The 24,955-nt window shown below is 37.0% G+C and overlaps 4 protein-coding genes and 1 non-coding gene across 5 annotated transcripts; 1 reads left to right on the forward strand and 4 right to left on the reverse strand.

The window, feature by feature from the left end:
• Positions 1-922: 922 nt before the first annotated feature.
• Positions 923-6,740, reverse strand: LOC137741622 (polyubiquitin). The gene is made up of 4 exons (XM_068481319.2): positions 6,600-6,740; positions 4,893-5,803; positions 1,834-2,550; positions 923-1,318 (listed from the first exon to the last, which is right to left on the reverse strand). The coding sequence occupies exons 2-4, from the start codon at positions 5,801-5,803 to the stop codon at positions 1,114-1,116; spliced, it is 1,833 nt and encodes a 610-aa protein (XP_068337420.1). The 5' UTR covers positions 6,600-6,740; the 3' UTR covers positions 923-1,113.
• Positions 6,120-6,244, reverse strand: LOC137743946 (small nucleolar RNA SNORD14). The gene has a single exon (XR_011069552.1). It is a non-coding gene; the product is annotated as a small nucleolar RNA SNORD14 (small nucleolar RNA).
• Positions 6,741-8,701: 1,961 nt separating the features above from the next.
• On the reverse strand, positions 8,702-13,557 carry LOC137743415 (putative F-box protein At2g02030). The gene is given in 5 exon segments (XM_088680505.1): positions 8,702-9,009; positions 9,257-9,474; positions 9,476-9,927; positions 9,929-12,967; positions 13,306-13,557. Coding segments are annotated over 4 exon segments (1,107 nt in total). The 5' UTR covers positions 10,358-12,967; positions 13,306-13,557; the 3' UTR covers positions 8,702-9,001.
• A 3,265-nt stretch (positions 13,558-16,822) lies between these two features.
• LOC137743638 (protein ACCELERATED CELL DEATH 6) lies at positions 16,823-19,086 on the forward strand. Its single transcript, XM_068483566.2, has 3 exons — positions 16,823-17,612; positions 17,770-18,302; positions 18,397-19,086. The coding sequence occupies exons 1-3, from the start codon at positions 17,018-17,020 to the stop codon at positions 18,991-18,993; spliced, it is 1,725 nt and encodes a 574-aa protein (XP_068339667.2). The 5' UTR covers positions 16,823-17,017; the 3' UTR covers positions 18,994-19,086.
• A 3,295-nt stretch (positions 19,087-22,381) lies between these two features.
• Positions 22,382-23,312, reverse strand: LOC137741919 (umecyanin-like). Its single transcript, XM_088680323.1, has 2 exons — positions 23,129-23,312; positions 22,382-22,698 (listed from the first exon to the last, which is right to left on the reverse strand). The coding sequence occupies exons 1-2, from the start codon at positions 23,310-23,312 to the stop codon at positions 22,382-22,384; spliced, it is 501 nt and encodes a 166-aa protein (XP_088536449.1).
• Between the last annotated feature and the right edge of the window lie 1,643 nt (positions 23,313-24,955).

Raw genomic sequence — 24,955 nt, forward strand, 5'->3', positions numbered from 1 at the left:
AGTTTAGGTTTGCATGAACAGTGTTCAAATCGGACCTCATCGAAACGACGTGAAAACGTCAAAGTTCTTACCTGGAATTGGCACCACTGGACTCCTCTCAGCCTCACGAGCACGAGGGTGGTCTTGGTTTCTCGATTGGTGAAGATTTGAATGTGTTTGTGTGTATATCCTTATGTTGAGAAGAGAAGAAGAAGAAGATGGACTCGGGGAGAGAGAGAGAGAGAGAGAGAGACAGAGAAAGACAGAGTGAGGGAATGAGGGAGGGAATCCCGGGAAGAAAAAGAAAATGTATGATTGTGTGTGGTCCTACAACACCACACAACACAAAAATACACGTAAAATAACAGCTAGGGGGTAAAATTGTAAATTCACACGTACGTTTCGTTAGTTTCGGGACGGGATGTTACAATTGGTGTCCTAAAAGGTCATTGGTGCACTCTTTATGTGCAAAAATTAAAAGGAAAAAAAAAAATCAATTGAAGTGCAAGACGGTCTTTTTAGAGTCTATTGGAACAACATATGATCGTCCTAAATTGGAGACAAAGAATACCTACTCCGAAAAACTCAAAATTAATTTGCTTTTCTTGGACTTGTGCTCGTGGAGCTGTTCTCTTCTTTCTATTTCTTTCAATAGTAATGTTAAGTAGACTAACATTTTAAACCAAATGGGTTCTTGAGAAATGATGAACGCTTTTGGATAGGATACCAAACAAGCCTTTTTGTTTTCGTCTACTAAACAAAGTTATTTTTAATGAAATGTACAGGCAAACACCAAGGTCCAAGTAGAACAACAGATACTTGAAAGAATATTAACAAACACTCCCAAATGAATCCATCTGCAGTCACGCAGGAAAAGTGACGAGGTATCGACATCTTCAGTCCCAAACATCCAAACACAAGATCAAAGAGCAATACAAAGGCACGTAAAATAGAAATTTCAAATGCAAACGGAATCGGAAACCCAGCAGATGCATATGAAAGTACTTCTATTCATTAACTATATAGTATTAGGGTGACCCATCCATTGGTCGAAGTTGGAGGACGAAAATCCAAAACCAAAATTAAACTATTCCCTGTTCAGTGAAGGATGAGATCACAAGCATCATTCCGAATTCAGAAACCCCCACGGAGGCGAAGGACAAGGTGAAGGGTAGACTCCTTTTGGATGTTGTAATCCGCAAGAGTCCTTCCGTCCTCCAGCTGCTTACCGGCATAGATGAGTCTCTGCTGGTCCGGAGGAATGCCCTCCTTGTCCTGGATCTTTGCTTTCGCATTATCAATGGTATCACTACTCTCGACCTCCAACGTTATCGTCTTCCTAGTCAATTGTTGAGGAAAAATTTGAGTACACAACTCTCACACAAGCGTTGGAAAGACAAAACAAGTAAACAAATCATTTATATTACACTCACAAAATATTACAACTCAAGAACTCTCAAAGACACAACTTAGAAGCTATGACACTCTCTTTTTAGAGACACTCCAGACCACTCACACTCTTCACAAGACTACTCTCACTTGTAGGCTACTTGGTTGCGTTACAACACTCATGCATACATATTTATAAGGCATGTTTGCCGACTTATACTATCCTAGAATTTGCTAGTGCATTGATCATGCACACACCCTTCCACCGACTTAAGAAACAACCTTCTAGTCCTTTCTACAAAGGACTACTTAGCTTAGATAGTTCTATATTTAATGCTTCTTCACCGACCACCTTCCATGCATATTTGAACTAGAAAAATCTAGATCCATTGCAGCCTTATGGAAGACTTGCTGCTAGAATCTTCTAGAATCCAAACACCAAATGGGCTGGTGTTGATCTTCAACATCAATGTGTTCACAAAGATATGTATCCCACCACGCAGACGAAGTACCAGGTGCAGGGTGGACTCCTTTTGAATGTTGTAGTCAGCGATTGTGCGGCCGTCTTCAAGCTGCTTGCCTGCAAAGATCAACCGCTGCTGGTCTGGGGGAATGCCCTCCTTATCCTGGATTTTGGCCTTCACATTATCAATTGTATCACAACTTTCAACTTCCAGAGTGATGGTCTTTCCAGTCAAGGTCTTCACGAAGATTTGCATACCACCACGCAGTCGGAGCACCAAGTGGAGAGTCGATTCCTTTTGAATGTTATAATCGGCAAGCGTGAGACCATCCCCAAGCTCAAGCTGCTTACAAGCGAAGATGAGCCTCTGATGGTCTGGGGAAATACCCTCCTTGTCCTGGATCTTTGCCTTCACATTATCAATGGTATCCGAGCTTTCAACTTCCAAGGTGATGGTCTTTCCAGTCAGCATCTTGACAAAGATTTGCATGCCACCACGGAGACGAAGCACCAGGTGGAGAGTGGACTCCTTCTGGATGTTGTAGTCAGCGAGTGTGCGGCCGTCTTCAAGCTGCTTGCCAGCAAAGATGAGCCTCTGCTGGTCTGGGGGGATGCCTTCCTTGTCTTGAATCTTGGCTTTGACATTATCAATTGTGTCAGAGCTTTCAACCTCGAGGGTGATGGTCTTGCCTGTGAGGGTTTTCACAAAGATCTGCATCTGTTCACATAAAAAATCCCTAGGGAATGCTTCAGAAGTTGAAGATTCTCGAATCGCATCAGCTTTAGCTTCTTAATATAAATTATTTAAGACAGACTGAAGATTCTAAAGAGTTTTGTTCAACTTTGATACGAGTATACTAACAATTTCATCCACTACTAAACAACTGAGTGAAAAGTGAAAACACATAGACATACAAGCAATCCAAAACACAAACCAAAACCAAAAATACCATCCGATATATTTCTACATCTAAATCAACACAAAATCCAGGTGGTAGTAGAGTCAGAACAGATTAGCCTCGAATTTTAACAAAATCTCAGACATCCAAGGAAGGATAAAGCAGCACTAGCTCTCAAGCCCGGCGAAAGGCGAAAGCTCTTAGATGTAGGGGTTGAAGGAATTCAAGATAACAGAATACGAACCTTGGAAGCGAACCGAGAGAGAAGTTTGAAGAGGTTGAAGGAATGGGCGTGCGTCTGATTTTTCTCTGAATTCTGAACGATGGAGGGGTTGAGGACGGGGGCAGTCGTGTTTTTACAGAGCGATTACCGACTGAGATTCTGAGGGTGTTTCAAGGATTTAATAATTTCAGGGTATTCAGTTAGAAATTTAAAAGGTTTTATAAAAGTTTAGATGTATTGAGGATTACAAATACTTTTTAAAAGTCTCTACACATTAGGGAATCCTACGAGGACTAATTCAATGGAACACCACCACGTGTTGGGATATTTCTTGCACGCCAAGATTAGTCAAATAGTAGCCCTTTACTGGGCAAAAGTAATTAACAAACAAAATAAATTTACATAAAAAGCAATAAAAATAAATATATTTTTACTTTTTCTTAATTTTGCATTTGAGAATTTTTTTTTTTTAAATTTATTTATAGTAATTAGCTGTTGGTGAGGAGGAGATCAGTGGAGATTAAATATGTACCAAGGTGCAATACAGAGGCACGGTTTTTTTTAATGAAATGTACAAGTTTTCGACATTACGTAAAGAGTCATCTTTGAGAATTTAATCTTTCATTAACTTTTAGTCGCATGGTTTTTTTTAATAATACACAACGTTTTCGTCTACTGTTTTCGTCTACTAAACTACGTTATTTTTAATGAAATGTACAAGCAAACACCAAGGTCCAAGTAGAACAACAGATACTTGAAAGAATATTGGCAAACAACTTGTGCAGATCCCAAATGAAATCATCTGCTGTCACGTAGGAACAGGGTCGGCTCTGAGGGTAGCCCAAGTTGGCGCCTGCCTAGGGCCCCCACTTCGGAAGGGCCTCAAAAAAAAATTTATATCCTGTAATTAATATATAAATATTAAAAAAAGTAAGAAATATCATAATTCATTTACTAGTGCAGTGGAAACGTTGAGTTCGAAGCACGAAGCTGCCTTTCAATCACTAGATTTTTCTTAATTTTTCTTGTTTTTCAAATTTACTGTCAATTCATCTGTCCAAATGCATATAAAGTTATAAAACTCAAGTCTTTTGAAATCTTTTTTCTTTCAACATTCTCTCCATTTCTATCGAATGTTTAAACCAACTTCTCATTCTTTCCATTTCTATTGTATGTTTAAACCAACTATCATATGGTCTTAAATATTGTACTTTAAGGTAATCAAAACTTTGAATTATATATTTTTCTTTTCAATAAGTTTTTATTCAATGAATTATTTTAATATTCAATTCGTTAGTGTGATGTTGATTTTAGAAGAAGAAAAAAAACACAAGAGAAACAATTGGCGTTGAATTTATTACACTCGTCAATCAAGTTTTATTGTTTTTCACTCTCAATCTTAAACAATTGACTTCAAACATTTAGTACATTTGTGTCTAAAAACGTGAATCGTGTAATATTTAAATAATGTTTGTATATTTATCTTCTATTGATATTAATTTTTAATGACATTTGATGTGAAAAATAGAACCTTTTATGTATTTAGCGAATTCTTTTTTATACAAATCAATATACAAATAACCGAAAATCAGAGAATTTAAGGGTCCCACTTCGAAAGCTCGCCTAGGGCCCCAAATTCTCAGGACCGGCCTGCGTAGGAAAAGTGAAGAGGTATCGACATCTTCAGTTCCAAACACCCAAACACAAGATCAAGGAGCAATACAGAGGCACGTAAAATAGAAATTTCTAATGCAAACGGAAACGGAAACCCAGTAGATGCATATAAAACTACTTTTATTCATTAACTACGTAGTATTAGGGTGATCCATCCATTGGTCAAAGTTGGAGTACGAATCACAAAGATGTTGAAGATCCCAAAATTAAACTCTTCCCTGTTCGGTGCAGGTTGAGATCACAAGCATCATTCAGAATTCAGAAACCACCGCGGAGGCGAAGGACAAGGTGAAGGGTAGACTCCTTTTGGATGTTGTAATCCGCAAGAGTCCTTCCGTCCTCCAGCTGCTTACCGGCAAAGATGAGTCTCTGCTGGTCCGGAGGAATGCCCTCCTTGTCCTGGATCTTTGCCTTCACATTATCAATGGTATCAGAACTCTCTACCTCCAACGTTATCGTCTTCCCAGTCAATGTCTTCACAAAGATCTGCATCCCACCACGCAGACGAAGTACCAGGTGCAGGGTGGACTCCTTTTGAATGTTGTAATCAGCAAGTGTCCTTCCATCCTCGAGCTGCTTACCTGCAAAGATCAACCGCTGCTGGTCTGGGGGAATGCCCTCCTTATCCTGGATTTTGGTCTTCACATTGTCAATTGTATCAGAACTTTCAACTTCCAGAGTGATGGTCTTCCCGGTCAAGGTCTTCACGAAGATTTGCATACCACCACGCAGTCGGAGAACCAAGTGGAGAGTCGATTCCTTTTGAATGTTATAATCGGCAAGCGTGCGACCATCCTCCAGCTGCTTACCAGCGAAGATGAGCCTCTGCTGGTCTGGGGGAATACCCTCCTTGTCCTGGATCTTTGCCTTCACATTATCAATGGTATCCGAGCTTTCAACTTCCAAGGTGATGGTCTTTCCGGTAAGTGTCTTGACAAAGATTTGCATGCCACCACGGAGACGAAGCACCAGGTGGAGAGTGGACTCCTTCTGGATGTTGTAGTCAGCGAGTGTGCGGCCATCTTCAAGCTGCTTGCCAGCAAAGATCAGCCTCTGCTGGTCTGGGGGAATGCCTTCCTTGTCTTGAATCTTGGCTTTGACATTATCAATTGTGTCAGAGCTTTCAACCTCGAGGGTGATCGTCTTGCCTGTGAGGGTTTTCACAAAGATCTGCATCTGTTCACATATAACATCCCTAAAAATCAGTGTTCATTCTTGAAGCAAAACTGAATGTCCAAATATAACTGATTTAATCACACAAATATTTAATCAAAAAAAAAATTCATAAAGATGTTGAAGATCCTAAAGAGTTCCTTTCAAAATTTGATGAATACCAGTACGCGAGCATCAAAAACTAAAGAATGACTAAAACAATAGTAAATAGCAGAACACAAATCAAAACCCAAAATTCCACACCGTATATTTTAAGATCTAAATCAACAAAAATCATCATACTAATAGACTCAAAACAGATTAGCATTAAATTTTAAAAAATCGCAGACATCCAAGGAAGAGTCAAGCAGCATTAGCTCTCAAGCCTGGCAAAAGGCGAAAGCTCTTAGGCGGCCACTGCGAATGTTCTTGAGAAACAAGCCTTAGATTTCATCATCATCGATAATATATATGAAAAAACACAATTTAATTCACAATAAAATCTCAAATCACAACAGAATAATCAAAACCTTGGGAAATCTAGACAAAATTGACCGAATTCCATCCAACATCGGTCGATAATCCGTAGTATTTCTTGGAATTCATACAAACAAATTTGGATTGCGGCAAATAATCAAACAAAAACATAAATAATTAAATCAAAGGATTCCCTACAGACTCGTGGATTCTCGGCAAATTAAACAATAATTTCAAGCAGATTTCGGTTAATAGCATCCCTAAATCAGAACTTTCATCCGCAAATAGTATATCAACAGCAAAAAGAAAAGCGAAAAGGAATTTAAGATAACAGAATACGAACCTAGGAAGCGAATCGAGAGAGTAGTTTGAAGAGGTTGAAGGAATTGGCGTGCGTCTGATTTTTCTCTGAATTCTCAACGATGGAGCGCATGAGGACCGGGGCAGTCGTGTTTTTATAGAGCGATTACCGACTTAATTAGGGATTCCTTCGAGGACTAATCCAATGGAACACCGCCACGTGTTGGGATTATTCTTGCACGCCAGGATTAGTCAAATAGTATGGGAAGATATTATCTCCGGATCTCTTCTACCAAATCTTAGAGATCCGAAGATCCGAACCCTTGAAATTTGATCAAACGACTACAATTATTATAACTTTTAGAGGGGCACCTGTTTGTAGCCATTTGATCAAATTTCAAGGATCCAGATTTTTAGGATTTGATGGGACAGATTTAGAGGGGATTTCTTTTTCCCTTTACTTGGCAAAAGTAATTAACAAACAAAATAAATTTACATAAAAAGCAATAAAAATAAATATATTTTTACTTTTTTCCTAATTTTGCACTTGAGAATTTTGTTTTTAGTAATTAGCTGTTAGTGAGGAGGAGAATCAATGAAGATTAAATCCGTAACAAGGTGCATAAACATAATTACATTCCGACATTACGTAAAGCGCCATCTCCAAGAATTTAATCTTTCTTTAAATTTTAGTCGGATAGTTTTTTCAACAATACACAACGTTTTTCTTTTTTTCACAAACAATATGATAATTTCACTAAATTTATGTCAACTAAATGCAAAGAGATTCAAACTTGAATGCATAAAGTGGATCGCACTGCTCTATCCAACTTGACTAAATCTAAATTTTCTTCCAATAATACATTTGTTTTAAGAAAAGATACATATATAGGTCAAACATGTATTGATTTACAATTTATTTGGAAATTGCCATGATAACGTACCAAGAATCCATTAGCCATTAAGTACAATTTTTGTTCTTAGTCGATTACACAAATTCAAGCAATTTATCTCACCTTTTTTCTTTTAATTTCCGTTAGAAAAGTATTCATTGTAAATTATGATTTTATCATGTTTGACTGCTCAAAACAACTCGAGTTTGTATCGGATTCGACTTATTTTTGACTCATTAAAATTTGGCTTGTGAAAGAAACAAACGAAGTCTACGCTTAGTTGCACAAGAACAGCTTGCATTTTTTTCACTACATAGATTGAACATTTGTACGTCTGTCTATTCTTAAAACCCATAAATTGAATTCAACATTGAGAAGGCAGAACAAAACTCAAGTTTGGAATAAAAAGAAGATTGACAGCTAACTCGAGTTATATTGTATATATAAGTCGAATAATCAAGCACCAAGAAACAAAGTAGTCCCTCCAAATATCATAGCGCATCTCCAACAACACTAGCTAATGTCGAATACTACTCGATAAATGTTCCCTAGTTTTGACTAACATTGAACATTTTAATGATTTTTTCTAGCGAAGTAATTTGCGCACACCATGCTTCTCTCCCTGCACACCTTGTTTGTAGCCTTTTGATAGATAAGCTAACGGAGAAATCAACGGACAATAATAAACAAGAGTGTGCAGGAGGAGAAATGGGACGAGCGGAACCTTTATCTAATGAGATCGAATCATTAAGGCAGAGAGATAAGAGAGAGAACAAGGTTTGGCCAAAAGAAAGATAAATTGAGAGTGGAAAGGTGAGGAGCTGTTGGAAGGCAGATCAAATAAAAGAGCAATAAGATCAAGAAGAAAACGCCCAGAGTTCGCCTCTTTCTCCAAAACCGAGCTCCATTCGATATACGCTTTGAATGTAATCAAGAGGAAACATATTAGGAAGTGCATTCAGATGTTCAATGAGATTGTTGATGTGAAAACAACAAGAGGAGGGTGAGCTTTTAGACAATGCAACAAAGGAGATGTAAATTTGGTACAACGGACTGGAAACCTCAAACTACTACAGGCAAGAAGCATCGATGTGTAAAAGAAGAGTCAGTTTTCCATGAAGTTCACGGGATCATAGAGAAACAAGTGAACTTGAATTACTAGTAGTCGGTGCTAGAATGATGTATACTATTATCATTGTGGGAAAGACAGCAATCAAACACAAGGTAGAATTATAAGGGTAAGACAATAATGTTAAAACACTCAACAAATCCAGGATATGCAACAAGAGAAATACATAACTGTTACTCTACGAGTTCATACGGGATAATGTTAAAACGCTCAACATATCCAGGATATGCAACAAAAGAAATACATAAACAACTGTTACTCCTCGAGTACAGAGCAGGGAAACTAAAATAACCAAAGTAAAATAAACTTTTAAAACTGGAGAATAAGAGTCCCACCAGAAATGTTTTCAAACTGAAAAGAAACCCACCAGAGTGAGCATCATGCTTCTCGCTTTATTTCCATCTCCTCTTGATGAATGTAGAATCAGTTACCTGTTTTAAGAAAAGTTCACAAGTAATAGATATCAAAAACTGCTTGGTTTAAGCCAAGCCCAAGCTATCAAAATGGTTGCACTACAAGTAAATAGTTGGTTCAATTCAAGATAGGATTCTACTGGGTAAAGATCGCAATTCAAAATACTTTTCGATAAACACCCACTAATTTAAAGCAGAAGAGACACAAAAATCAATGAATAACTATTCCAAAAACATATAAATTGAAAGCAGTTAGAGTACTTACAAAGGAGAAGGCTTTTCTTGTATGGAAAGACAATAAAAAAATCCCGTTCAACGAACTCAGCAAAATAAATTCGCTTCCAGGTAGTCCTGTCGGTGTTAAGAATGTAACAATAAATTGTAGTCATGAAAATAATTTCATTTTTTCTAGCAGCTACAGAGTTGAGCAACTCATAATCATCTGCGAATGGAGTATAATCCCAGCACTTCAACTCCCAAACACTCATTTTCATCCTTTAAAATCCATACCTTCATCTACAGACGATCATCGCAGTTTACAACAACAAATGATAAGCAACCATCAAGATCAATTAGGTAGGACCAGTCAGTTGTATCATCCGGAAGTTCGATAGTTTTAAAATTCCCCTCCATATCCACTGAAAGAACGTCTTCAACAGTTTCGCGGTCTTCCTCTTCAGCCATAAACCAGTAAACTTTTCCATTACAAATTATGTGATGTGCACCAAGAGGACTTTGCTGAACACGACCTATGCCTCTCCAGGCTCCAGTGCTTGATGAAAATATCTCACACTCAGGGTTGAGTTCTTCTTCGTCGTTGTCGTCGAAGTTGGTGGAGAAAAAGAGAAATACTTCGTACTCACTGGCTCCTGGGCCAAAGGCAACCCCCATGCCCAGTTCCGCTTCTGATGGGCTACCTATTGTAAGTTGCCCTAGTTTCATGAGTAGCAGGATTGCATTGAATCCTTCTCGAGTGAATATACCAGGGATAGTTGGTGAAACATGTCAACCCATTATAGGAACAAATCATTCTAAGAGATGACAGATTTTCAGAATGAGGAAGAGTTATTACTTCGGTGATTACCCCATTACCATCAATCAAATGCAAAGTTTTCACAGCATCCGTACAAGAATAAACTATATAGAGCACATCTTCTGCTGATCGGCTAAAATGCAATTCAGCCAATTGTGCTCTGTGAATCTGTCCACGCCAATGTCTAGAAACAAACTTGGAACTTAAGAGGCAATGAACAGGAAGCCTTGACAGAATATCCCCGAACAATTCTTCCAGACATTCCACATGAGACCAAGCACTGCGATTTCTGAGCAGAACATTTGAGGTACGTTGTGCAACAGCTCTATCCATTTCACTCTGCTCTCAGGGCTTTTGTTTCAAGAGTAATAAACTATACCACCTGGACAGTTTTCCAAATGAGCCCGTCTGCAGCATGAATAGGTCAATCTTTTGTTTCATATGTTTATCATGGAGAAACAATGACAACATCCGAAGCTCAGAAAAACAGAGAGATATACTTCAGCTAAGTTATTTATTTGTCCAAACTTCTATTTCAAAAGCAATTGCAAAATCTGGACCAATAAATAAACACACTATACATGGAGAGCATCTCAAAATTTTGATAGTAGTATCTCTTAACAAAAATTGTTAACAAACAATTGTCTTTTTACAGTAATATCAGTATTTACAAATGACAAAAATAATACCATATTTCATCTTGGGAAACCCGTTCCAATTCTCACTTACAAATTCACAGTAACAAATAATCATTTTAAACTATCAAATTGAGCAAGCCATAGTGCCATGTAGAACTGCATCTTGCAAGTTATTCTCCTGGTTGTATATATCATTCTCAGAGTCAACAATTTTATCATATAATATTTGTGTGTGTGTGTGTGTGTGTGTGAGAGAGAGAGAGAGAGGTTATTGGATACAACAATCCCATAGCTTAATGAGATTGTGCAATCATTGTAGAGTGATTTCAGAAGTATGTCCCTGTGAGGCTGTGAGCACAGCTCTGTGGTACATTTGCTTTCCAAGGGAACAACCTGGGTTAAATCCCTGACCATGTCCTCGGTTGCTTGTTTTATCAGCCGGTTATGGTTTCAGAAGCATTTCCACTTATTTCCTTTAATTTTTTGTAGATGTTTTGATAATTATTTGAACTTTTCCTAGCTTTATATTGACAGACAAAAAAGGTCAAAAGAAAACAAAGTAACCGAGAACTCTATCACAAACGAAAAAAGGAAGGGTAAAACTAATACAAATGGACATAAACATCAAACGCTGAAATTTTCTTTACCAATGCGTTAAGAACATTCATGTGGTCAACCAGATCCAATTATAATCATACAACAATTCAGATATCTAGAGAATATGAAACTGACAATTTTAATTCCGAGAGCTGGACAGTGTTTACGAAGAGATAGTTACATCAGAAACAAACATATGATACAAATCCCTCTTAAATTGGTGCAAGAAAAGGTATGACCTCATGCACAAGTTTGGAAGATCACAGCACTCATAGGTAAAGGGGACCAACAACGAAATCAGAGCACCCTCATTCCCGTAATGAGCCAATCTTTCGGATTCTTTTCTTAACCTAGTTGTAATATTTACCCGGTAAATAACTTTTTACCTTTTGCGATAATAGTGACTAATATATCCAACAAATTACTCTAAATACGATGAATACTATAGCATTGTGCAGAAACAATTTTGTAATAGTTATTCATTCAAGTATTATGTATAAGAAATGCAATGCTTGTTTATACTGTGTAACTCATACTTATATCTTAACACGGTTTTACCAATGCCAAGGTCAAGATAATTTCTGCTAAGAAATGAAATGCTTGTAAGCTATGTTCATTGCTAAATTAATTTTTTATTGACAATGTTCTAACATTACCATTCACTTCCTGGTTGGACATGGGCTTATGCTGATGTTTTCACATGAATTTCAACTTTTCTGTCGTCTTCATATTTAGTATTCACACAAATCGCATAGAGAACTTTTCTGTCGTGATCATTGCCTTCATAAGCCATTGCAAGTCACATTCTTTAACTTTCTTTTATTTCCTTCATTTCTACAGAAATAAAACAAATTCAACAAAAAAAAATTATTCCACCATTGGCCTCACCTAACAAAAGACCACACACCACAAGGCCGAACATATCATTGAAAGGAATGTCCATATGCAATGACCTATAGAACAGATGAAATAAGCATGGAGAGGTTGCCACCATTGAAATATCTCTCCGTGAAAAATTTGGGATAACAAAAAATTTCTCTACATCCATGTAAAGAACAAAAGAAAAATGACCATTCATGTTAGTAACGGGCATATCTTTTGTAATGATGTACCGAAATTAGTTAATCAAACATGGATCAATTCTTATTCGCCTCCTATAAAAGACAATGATCAGTTTTTCACAAACCCTAGAAACAAAATTGATGAAATAAATGCTTCTGTTCATACATGGTTGCTTACAACAAATCAACTGCTCATGATAAATATACAATTCACTTAGCATGTGCCAATTGAAGTCATGGTAGGGGAGGCATCAAATCATGACTATAAAGTAACGAAGGGGTTTCTGCTAGTAGTAAGATTGACATCCATAGCTTATAACTCATAAACTCATCGACGCGTCACAGAAATCAACAGTAAGACTCATTCAAACGCAATTACATGTTACATCGCTACCTCATAAAGCCTTCCACAGTAAAGTGAATCCCGTGGTTAGACTGGATGATAGATTATAAAAAAGATAAGGACTTTGAATGTACATTTTCTTCAACAAGAGAAGCTTGAATCGAATCCTTTAATTTTCATCCAACCTAACAAAAATCCATTTCTTTACTCTAAATTACTTTCCGTTTCATTCCCTATTTGTCTTATCAACTTCGGAACCAAATAACTAGCCTCTTAACTCAACCAAAACCGAAATCCTCTTATCCTGTAGAATTTAGACACAGACCCAACTGAAATAAGAAAAATGGGTATAATCCATTCATATGAATTAAACACTGCCATTAAATTTAATAATGGTAAAAAATTTCTAAACTTTGTGGGTTCCCATTGTTCATATATTTGTTCTCTTTCCAATTTTCTGCTTTGGACGATCATACAAGATCAATATACATTACAAGAAATATCAAATTCAAAAAAATAAATTTAAATTGAGAAACAATATAAAGTTTAGACCTTCCCCGTTTCACAAAAAAGCAAAATTTTGCAGTAACTGAAGAAACGGCAGGTAAAAAAGGTAAAAAATAAATTGAATTTTGAATTTACCTGTGCAAAGAAAAGGTGAAAATGGTATCCCCTGGCCTGTACAAAATTGCCATGGAGGGCACCAAAGAGAATTTTGATAGGCATAGAACTGAAGCAATGAATTTACAGAAAAAAGGTGGAGAAGGAGACATACATTGGAGGTAGCAGACAAATAGCAGTATCTGCAGCTGCAGGAGGCTGCGGCTGCTGCTGCTGCCGCCGCTGCCCAGAAACAATTGAAAACACCATTGTTAACACCATTGGGTTGGGTTTTCCCTCGGTCCGAACCCGGTCCTTTAGTTATTGGATCGGGTCAACCTGATTTTGGGTTAGTTTTAATTTGGACCACGCTTTGACCACTGTGTGAATTTTGTCAAGAAAAACATGATGATCAAAATAGATTTTAAGTAACAAGTGGTCTTTTATTACAGTGGTAAAAATGTGGTAAATCCTTATATGACAACGTGAATTTAAATTTCGTCGATACTAATTTAACATACATATAACAAAATTTATTGTTTGACAAAAAAAAAAAAAAAAAAAAGATTTTAAGTATAAATACAATGATAAAAAAAATTTCAACCCAAACAAAAAAAGTGAGCATGAGGGTTGGTTTTGGTGGGTCAAAAGTTAAAACAATCCAATTAAACAAGTGGTTTGTGTTTAAATTATGATTTTGGTGTGTAATTTGGACGAATTTTTACTTTCATTTTCGGGATTTTTGATATGTAATTTAGTATTTTTTTTGTAGTTTATAACTTGACATCAATTTGATTCTTCTGGTAGGATTTTGTCAGCTATGTTGTTAGTGTATTCACGTGGCAGATTAAGGATTGGAGGTGGAGGAAGATTAAGGATTCTTTTTGCTTTTTATTTTATTTTTATAAATTTTAGAATTTGAAAGAATTCATTACTTTTAGTTGTAATCCATGTGTTAACATATCATTTGACTTGTAGATTCCACATGTATGCAATGTCATCACACTAATCATATAGTTGACCGAATCCTAACAGAAGAACAAAGTTGATGTCAAATAGTAAATTTCAAGAATGACATTGATTGATTTTGAAATTGAGGAACAAAAATGAAGACTTTAGACAATTTCAGAAACTATTTGTATTGAAAGGACTAGGTCGTATCAGTCTTCTTGTGGGCTGAAAGCCCACTAGCTTAAGAATCACTACTGCGTCGAGAATCATGACTTTTTAACTCAAGGTAATCCATTATTGCCCAAATTATTTTTTTAGATCCAAACAAATATTTCATCTTTCACTTTATTCATTCCCAATGCTAGAAAGACGGCTAAAAAAAATGTAAAAATCAACTTCTTGATGTTATTACTTATATGCACGAAGTGAAGTGGACGTTTTGAATTGATAGGCTTTTGGTCGCTCAATAATATGCAAATCGTGGAGAGAAGAGGCAGTCAAATAGAAATAGGAGAAGCACCAGAGTCAAAAAGGAGAAAAAATAACACTTAAAAGGGGAAAGATCTGCTTATTCGATAGAATTCGTTTTCTCGTCTGATTCTCTTTGTGAGAATTCAGGTGATTTGTAAATCATATCTGTTTATTGTACATCGTATAGTAATAAATCATTTTAAATCATTTTTATTTAAAATTAAATACAAACCGTACCTGATAAAAAATGATCGTACAATATACGATGAATGGACACAATTTACAAATTTCTATAATTTTCACTAAAATGATCCGGAGAGGATCCTGTTGATCTTCAAAAGAAGAAGAAAATGAGAAGTAGGCTTGGAAGTCGCAAGCTGACTACTCATGTGATAGAAGCAAAACAAACACACAGACTTAAAAACAAGAACAACATAGAAAAAGGAACATGAAAGGCTCTCAAAATTTGATTAGGATTCTCTTCCCTCTTTTTTTCTCTTTCCTTCTTTCTTCTTCTATTTGAACAGTCATGGTTAAACCACGTCAATATCTTATTAAAACTCAAAGTTTTCAAGCCTTTTTCATTAGTTTTCCTTTATTTTAATAGATCCATTTATCTTCAATCGGATTATTATTATTTTATATATACACTGCTGTTAATATGAATGTCGAGAAAAAAAGTATAAAACTTACAACTAAATTAAGACATGGATTTAGCTAGATTAACTAAAACAATGTAGTTCTAATGAATTTAGTTAGAATATAGCTTGTATCAAAAGAAATAAACAAAAATTACAATTACATCAAGGGAATTGTTATTGGCACTCCAAATTTCTCATTCTACACTTTAAATTTTCTATATTTAGAAAGAAAAATACACTTGTGAGGAGTGTGGAATAAAATTTTTAGAATGTCAATAGCACTTCCCTTGCATCAAATAGTGGTCATGATTGATGGGCGTACAATTCAGGCTTATTTTGGTGTTTTCCTTTCTTTGATTACTCCCACAAACGCGTTAGCAATTCTGACTATCAACATCACAAAGTTAATGCAGCTCATGACTTTGAAAGTCTGATTTTCCAAATGGATTGTGATGGTTAGATCTAGCAAGGCTTCTAGTGTAGTTCATGGAATACGCAAATCGTGGAGAAGGAGAAGAAGCAGTCAAATAGAAATAGGAGAAGAACCAGAGTGAAAAAGGAGAAAATAACAGTTAAAGGGGGAAAGATCTGCTTATTTGAAAGAATCCGGATTCTCACTTGATCTTCTTTACGGGGATTCTAGGAATCTGTGAATCATATTCGTTCATACATTGTACGATCATAAATCATTTTAAATATTTTATTTTAAATTAAATACAAACACTAGCTGATAAAAACTGACCGTACGATGTATGATAAACAGACACAATTTACGAATATCTGGGATGATTACCAAAAGAATCCAAAGAGGATCCTGTTGGTATTCAAAAGAAGAAGAAAATGAGAAGCAGGCTTGGAAGTCGCAAGCTGACTACTCATGTGATAGAAGCAGAACAAACACAGAGAATTTAAAACAAGAACAACATGAAAAACGAACATGAAAGACTCTCAAAATCATATTCACACAAAAAAATACGACACTTATGTGTATAATCATAATACCTAATCACCGTAACGACTCCAGAACACAAAAAGATTACTTGATCACATAAACTATAATAAACCCATTATTTTAATAGATCCATTTATCTTCAATCGGATTATTATTATTTGATATATATGTTGTTAATATGAATGTCGAGAAAAAAAAAATATAAAACTTACAACTAAATTAATACATGGATTTAGCCAGGTAAACTAAAACAGTGTGTTATCTTCTTTGCACACCTGTTCAAATCCTCATTCCTGTAGTTTTGATGAATTTAGTTAGAATATAGCTTGTATCAAAAGAAATAAACAAAAACTACAATTACATCAAATAGTGATTATGATGAAGAAAGTCGAGATTTTACCGTAAAACCATTTTGTAAGGTTTCTCCTTCCATTAATGTGGAATTCATTCACAACCTATAATTGATGAGCGTACAATTTAGGTTTCTTTTGGCGTTTTCCTTTCTTTGATGACTCCCACAAGCGCGTTGGCAATTCTGACTATTAACGTCACAAAGTTAATGCAGGTCATGATTTTGAAAGTTTGATTTTCCAAATGGATTGTGATGGTCAGATCTAGCAAGGCTTCTGCTGTAGTTCATATATATATCGTCAACGAAGTTGAACCAATGAACTTTAGACCATAGTTACGTGATACTTATTTACCACTACTAGCTTAAGCTAATTCCTGATAAACTTTCATGGATCCAAGGCTCTACAAATCTGCAAAATCCGGGGATGTTTACATCCTCAAGCAACTTCTTAACGACAATCGGAGCCTGCTGTATCAACTTACACCTCGAGGAAACACAGCCCTCCATGTCGCAGTTCAGTTCGGACATAAAAATGTTGTCACTGAAATTTATAGCAGATGCAGGTCCCTTCTCACACGGCCAAATTTGGATGGAGATACTCCTTTACATGTGGCTGCAAGGGTTGGTTCCTTCTCTATAGTGTATTATCTGGTTCGTGAAATTCAATTAATGTCACAGGAAGATTTCGTGAACACGAACATTGGCGTGTTTGAGACGCTGAGAATTGGAAACAAGGGGAACAACACGGTCTTGCACGAAGCTGCAAGGAATGGTCATGTAAAAATTGTTGAGTTCTTGCTCAAAGTTGATCCCAAATTGGCCTGTTTTGAAAATGACAACGGCGAATCTCCCTTGTACGTGGCTGCAAGAGGGGACGTGGTAGAGATCGTGAATCAAATTTTAAGATCAACTCCATCATCAGCTCATGGCGGACCAGAAGGCGAAACGGCTTTGCATGCTGCTGTAATTGAGAAGCATTTTGGTACGTCATACTTTGGCTCCCTTTATGTTTTAGCTTCGCTTTACACTTAACGGTTTAATTATTCATCATCAAACAGTCGGTACTAGCATAATTCCTCTTTTATTTTAGTTGCTCAAGTTCAGTATTTTCTTATAAAAACTTAATTTCGTTATTGTAGATATCATGGAAGTACTCCTAAGGTTCAAACAGCAACTTGTCAAAGAAACTGATCACCAAGGCAGGACTCCTCTCCACTATGCAGCATCCCTTGAAGATCACAAAACAGTTCGACGATTACTAGAAATCGATACTTCTACTGCGTATGTTCTGGATAAAGAGGGCCAGTCACCAATTCATGTTGCAGCAAGGGAAGGGCGTGGCAGTGTCATTAGGGAAATTATTCAACATTGCCCAGATTCGGGAGAACTTGTTGACCCTTTTGGGCGAAACACTCTTCATATTGCCATCCAAGGTGGGCAAGTAAATGTTGTCAGGTATATACTGGAAACACCCGATCTGGAGGGGCTCATAAATCAGCCGGATGTTGATGGAAACACGCCTTTGCATCTCGCAACCATAGAGAGAAAAACATGGATTTTGTACTACTTGACGTGGGATGGAAGAGTAAATCAAAGATCTAAGAACAAATATGGCCAAACAGCATCTGATGTTGATAGATCAATCAAAGAATGCAGTCTTAGATTTCCCATGGTAAGTACCAAAAACATAACTAATCTCCTTTATTTATGATTGATCTAAATGCTTAACTACAACAGTTCATCTGCTGTAAACTGCTAACGTGCAGAATATAATCCGTAAGCCTCATGCTTGGATAGGCAACATCAAATTTTACCAAAAAGCAGAACGGGCAGAAGCCAGTGCAGTGCAAACTTACAGGGAAATGGGCCAGACCCTTTTGGTGGTTGCAACACTTATTACAACTATAACATTTACAGCTGCATTCACAATGCCCGGAGGCTATAACAATGATGTCGGTCCACACCAAGGAGTGGCTCTTCTGCAGTCAAATAAATATTTCAAGTGGTTCATAATCTCAGACACCATTGCGATGACTTGCTCAATAAATGCAGCTTGCCTTTTATTTGGGGGAGCTGTTAACAGCAATGAGTCGGTGTATATTTACTATTTAACAGGTGCTGGTGCTCTTACATATATTGCTCTGCAGTGTACTGCAGCAGCATTCACACACGGGATTCTGGCTGTCCTGCCCCATCAGCAATTTGCCAAAACCTTGGGACTGATAGTTGGAATCACTTTTCATGTTAGTACCCTCTTGTTTCTTTCACAATTGGTGAAAATATTTTCCAACCTCGAAGCCTGTAGATTATTGTTTTCGCATCTCTACAGGAAGCTCAATTGCAAAATAAGGAACAAACATTGAAAAAAACTACAGTACTTGGTACTTGCATTCATTTGGGTGCCCATTGTCAATGTATGTCTTTTTTGTATTGATAAATAAGCGTTTAGTGTTGTATCAATTGTCTCGTGATCTCTTAACATGGTCAATCCGGTCTACCATAATAGAATCTGATCGTATCCAAATCCAAAACTTCGTCTTTCAACGAATGTTGATGGCAGCAGTGTAGCAAAAAATACAGATGACTGGTCCCCTCATACCGAAAACAAAATGTTTTCACCGCTGCATTATGTTTGCTAAAAAGGACTCCTACCAAATTACCGACCGAAATTCCAAAACCATGTAATGAAAGACATGAAAGCCCTTACTCTATGAACCAAGCAAAGATAATCAAAGAAGTAATGCCAAGGATTAATATATGTAGCAGTAAGACAAACCAAAAGTAAGAGAACTCTGACCTGGTGCTGGTAGTGATTTTACATCCCTAAAGTGGAATATATCAACAATGTCGAGAATTTTGGGTCAATAATTTAGGGACAAAGCTACCGAACATGTAAGTTGCTCTAATTCATCCCTCCTGCCCTTGATTTCATTGATTTCCTCAAGCGATTGGTAGTTTAGTTCTGAGATAGTACATCAAAAAACTTGGATTTAAATTCATATCCATTGGTTTAGAGACTGGGTTGGGTACAAATGTACTTTTTGGATCGATAATGTAAGGTTTGGAGTTGAGATAGAGTGAAAACATTCGACTTTGATGGGTTCGGCAGATGTCCCCCGAATGCCCATTGTTTCAGTAGGTTTCTGCTGAACGTTGATGCTGGGGTGAGAAAAGATATTTATTGATCTAGTTTTTGTGATCCATTTTTTACAATATTATTTACTTTCCGGTTTTAGTTTAGGTGATCAATTTCCTCTGATAAATCGGAATGTTATCTCCTAGTTGATTTCCTCTTACTGTTTCCTTTCTTCTTTTTATGAATACATCGATATATTTTTACATAGTAGGATGAGAAGTTTGGCTAAGCCACACAATGAACAATAATTTGGTATCAAATTTGCATTCACAAGATTCGAACCTAAAACCTCTCACTTTTAAGCGAAGAGGAATATCATTAGATCATAATACTGAGTGTGTAGCTTTCTTCTTAAAAATATGTAGGTTAGTTTTCCCACAAGACGCATAAACCAAACTCTCTTCCATCCCTCTGTACCGGATAGGGTTTAGGAGATCAGCTTCCAAGAGGCCAACCCGGACCTAATTTCATTGACAATCTTCCTGACCATTTACACAGTGACCTAATTTCGTTGAAATCCTCTGTCGAGTTCCTTGCAAAATATTGATTGTTCAATGCAAGTGTGTTTCCAAGCGTTGGCTCCGAGTCATCTCCAAACCTCGTTTCATTGGCCGCTTTTTATCCGTCCAACATGGTCGCCAAAATCCCATACCAAGAACTCTGGTTATATGTGTACCCTTATTATGGAGACGAAGTGTTTACGACGTCCAAGAATCCGGTGTTCAAAGAGCTAAGTGAGAAGAAGGAGAACAAAAACAAGAACAAGAACAAGAAGAACAGTGGTCTCCAGACATCATGTTGCTTTTAAAAGTTGCTTTATAAAAAGTGGAGTTGAGCCATTAATCTATTAATGAATAATTTTAATCATGTAATACCTTCATTAGTTTTTTAAGATGACATTATTTATTCTTTAAAACGCATTTTATCCATTTGAGAGCAGAGTGACCGTAACTACTTACCACTATCTACCACTACAACCACTAACCTTACACCACCATCGTTGGCATCATCGATGCCACCATAATCGTCGCCACCACAACTACCACAGCAACCACCACCGCCACAACCACAATTGTGACTACTGCCACCATAACAATCTCCACTACTGTCATTGCCACTACCATCGTTGTCGCCAACCACCGCCACCACAACCACAAACGCTACCACTATTGCCAATGTCGCCACCCCTAACACCACTATTGGCACCCACTAAACTCCTACCATTGCCGCTGCCATCACAAAAGTTGCCCCCACCGCCTCCATCACGTCTGCCATATGTACCATCTACAACTGCAACCACCAACCTTATACCACTGTCGACATCACCACTAACAACGTTTCAACCGCCACCGCCAACAACGCCTCTACCACTACCACCACAAATGCAACCACCACAAATGCAACCACTGCCGCAGCCACAACTATCGTAGTCACCCCCCACTACCATGTCTATTTTTGTCATTATGTACAATAATATTACTAATCTTAGAATGTACCTAACGGTTTTACACTTGGTTTCATACTCACGACACTTTTAAAATATAATTTATCAAAGGTTCAGCTGTTTTAATTTACAATTGATTATTTTTAAATTAGCACAATAATCGCAAACAGCCCTTAAGACGACATTGATGTGGGCATGAGCACATACGCATATTATCATAATCCTCTTGCCACAGGTGTTATCCAAGAGCCGTCAATTGAATGGGTATGGATCTTCCCAAGTTCTATCGAGTCTCCAAAAGATCAGGCTTGGTAAATTTGGTCAGTGCTTCATCCATCATTTCCTGCTCTCTTTAAGTTTACTTCCGGTATTTAGCCTTTCATCCCTATCGATCCATCGGTTTTCTGCTTCTATACTTTCGGGGTAACAATCTACTTCACATGAATCAATGACTCAAACCACTTGAATTCCGTTTTCGTGTTTTTCCTTTTTCTCCCAAGAATAATTGTAGCATTCTTTTGGTTGCATCTTGCATGCATGTGTAACAGCTTCACGACAAGACCTATCTTTATTGCACGATCATGAAATAGTAATTTATAAATTCTTATACCAAGAGCTAATAACTGACTTTAATTATCGAAGATGAAATTAATAGATCTAGTTGATTAGATCAGTTCAATTTGAAACAAAAATTCATTTGATAAAAAAAAGGTGTACGATCCAAGTATTAAAACGTGCATTAATTTTGATTTCTAGTTCACAGTCACACACTACGTACATGGTGTTTATTTTTTTGTCAATAAACGGATCCTCGTAAAAGATATTGGCATGACATTGTAGAGTATCAATAAATGGCAGCTTAACATTGGTTAGTTAGTGAGGATGTCATGTCATACTAAAGTTGTTAGGTTGTTAAAAAAGGTTAGTCTCTTAGAAGTGTAAGAAGGAAGTTTTAAGCTAGATATATGTGTGTAGAAGCTCTGTAATTGTGAGGATCCAATTCATTAAGTTTGAAATACAATTCATGCAGTTTACTCTTTCTCTCTTTCTCTCCGTTGTTTCTCTCTCAAGTTCCTTTTTTTTCTCCATTCCTTATTGCTCTTTGAATCTTTCTCAATGTAGTTAATAGACATGTGCTAGGATCGTATGACGAGGCACAAGGAGAAACAAACTAGAAAACCAGCCCGGAGATCTGAGACACAAAGTTGAGAGACTGCTGGAGGGGCTTTTTATCCGCACTTGGACTTGGACTTGGACTGGCTAGTGAAATGGTACTGGTGGTTGAAGAGGGAGCGATGTCAAAAGTCATCTTTTGCCCTTTGCTGCAGTGCCCGGCAAAAGTTGACGTTACATAATATGTGTCGGTTCCAAGAAATTTTATTGTGGTTGCATTCTCAAATACATGCAAGGGATCTGCGGTGTTACAAGTGCCCAAATCTTCCTTGGTTACGAATGCCAAGTCTTGTTCTCCTGCTGCAAACTTAAACACTGCAAAGCCAACACAACCATGTAGAAATCAGCACCTACCATAGAGTATAGATCAAAATCAAGCCATTGGATTGTCTTTGCATTCAATGCGAATTCATCCTATAAATACAAATGCTAATGAAAGTTACAGGATGAAAATTAGGATGCGGAAGATAAAAAAGGGGAGTGGCTTTTCTACAATTTTTTCTTTTATGCTGAGAGAAACGATATTCTCATCTAAACTATGAGAAGGAGATTCCAAATTTGAGTGCATAAGAGGTCACTGCTCAAGGCAATATAGCTACATGCATGTCTACACATAGTGACATTTCTACACTACTGTCGAGAATATTTTCTTATGCATATGATCCATGAAATTCCAATACAAATTTTCGAACTACAATGAAAAGACAGAACGTAAAGTAAGAAAAATTTCACAGTAGTTGATTACCAAGAATGTCACCAACAAACAAGCTATGGTTAGAAGCCCATGCAGCATAAGTGGCAGCGCCATCCGGAGGGATAGTCCAGCCTAAGTCGTCTCCTACTACATATTCTGCAGCTTCTGCGCTACGTAACGTCGCTTCTGTTGCTGCCACTGCGATGACGATTAGAAACATCACGTTCACATCCATGCTTATACTCATTTTTCAACTCCCCTCTCTTAAATAATTGTGTTCTTCTTGTAAAGAAGGAGATCGATACAATATTGGGGGTCCTGAAGTGTCTCAATTTATAGAACTAAATGTTACGAGCATTGTGTACAAGTTCCGGCAATTGTAAGCTTAATTAGTCTATATTAGTACTGGCGCAGATTATCATAGATACGTTGACATCGTCAAAACGAATTGATTATTTGCAGGCACTTAGCATTTTGTTTTATATATATGATGGGGTCAATGACTGTCGATACAAATTATGCCAAAGTAGTATAATTCTTTAATGGCAGATTTTTTTAATACAACCGATATATTTATATTAAAGGGAGTGCAAGTAAATTAGTTGTGAACTTATCATCCATGAGATTCGAATTTAAGACCTCTCAATTGCAAGTGAAAATGATTACCACTAAGAGCAAGTCCAGTGGCAGCAAATGCTCGGTGGACCAGGGACCTTTTCAATCCAATTGCCTCCCTTCTTTGCTTTAGCCCATGCGGGCAATTGGGCTAAGGGGGGCTCGTGTGAGAGGGGAGGCATGAATCAAAGGCCCGAGCGCCTGAGGGCGCACTGATGCAAGGCTAACGTCAACCACGTTACAACAACATTGGCGTCAGGCGCGTGCATAACATGTGTGTGTAAGGGCGCATCACCGACAGCTTTTCAGTCGATGGGGCCCACAGTTTGATTTTTGAAATGTTACCGTTTCTCGGGGCTTGTGGCACCTTCTCGGCCTTTGGATTTCAACGGATTTTTTTTTTGGACCGTTGAATTTCCAACGATCAAAAAAATCTTCAAACCTCCCCCAACGGCTAAATGACGTGGCACAATATCAGCTGTTGAATTCCAGATCAACAGTCCACGCTATTCGCCTTTAAAAATTAAAAGAAAAAAGAAAAAAGGAAAAAAAATCACATATGTTATCATTGTGCCACGTGGCATAATTTGGAGGGTTGGATTTCAATTTTTTTTTAATCCAACAGCAAAAATTAATTAAGTTAATAAAAAATCCGAATTTTTTTTAAAAAATTAAAAATAAAATTGATTTTACTTTTCTATAAATACATTCTTATTATCTTCTTCCTTACACTACAATTTTATATTTTCTTAAGTACTTTCAACCACATTCCAATCTTTCTCTCAAAGTTTCTATGTACTTTTGTTTCCAACAAAATGGCTAATGATGCAGGTACGAATTGGACGCTTATTGAAGATGTTACGTTGTGTTCTAGCTGGGTCGAAGTTATTCATGATCCAATTACGGGTAATGAGATGCAATTGCGAGAAATGTGGAGCAATATTCATACCCTTTTTCTTGAGAAAATTAGCAGGAAAAGAACGGAACAATCACTCTCCACTCGTTGGAGAATACTCAGCCAATTGTTTACTCATTGGAGAAATGCCTTGGCACAAGCTAGTAGTAATATTCGAAGTGGGGAAAATTTCGTGGATCATGTAACTATATATTATTTATTTGTTTGTACTATACCCAAATTTACATTAGTTACTTTGATTATAATTATTTCTTCTCCTGCATTGTGTAGACACTTCAAGCACAAGCTTGGTATAATGCCAAAAACAAAAATAAATCATTCACCCCGTGAGAATGTTGGAATATTGT

This window comes from Pyrus communis, chromosome 11 (assembly GCF_041283825.1).
Source record: "Pyrus communis isolate YQ-2024b chromosome 11, ASM4128382v1, whole genome shotgun sequence".
Classification (NCBI taxonomy): Eukaryota; Viridiplantae; Streptophyta; class Magnoliopsida; order Rosales; family Rosaceae; genus Pyrus; species Pyrus communis.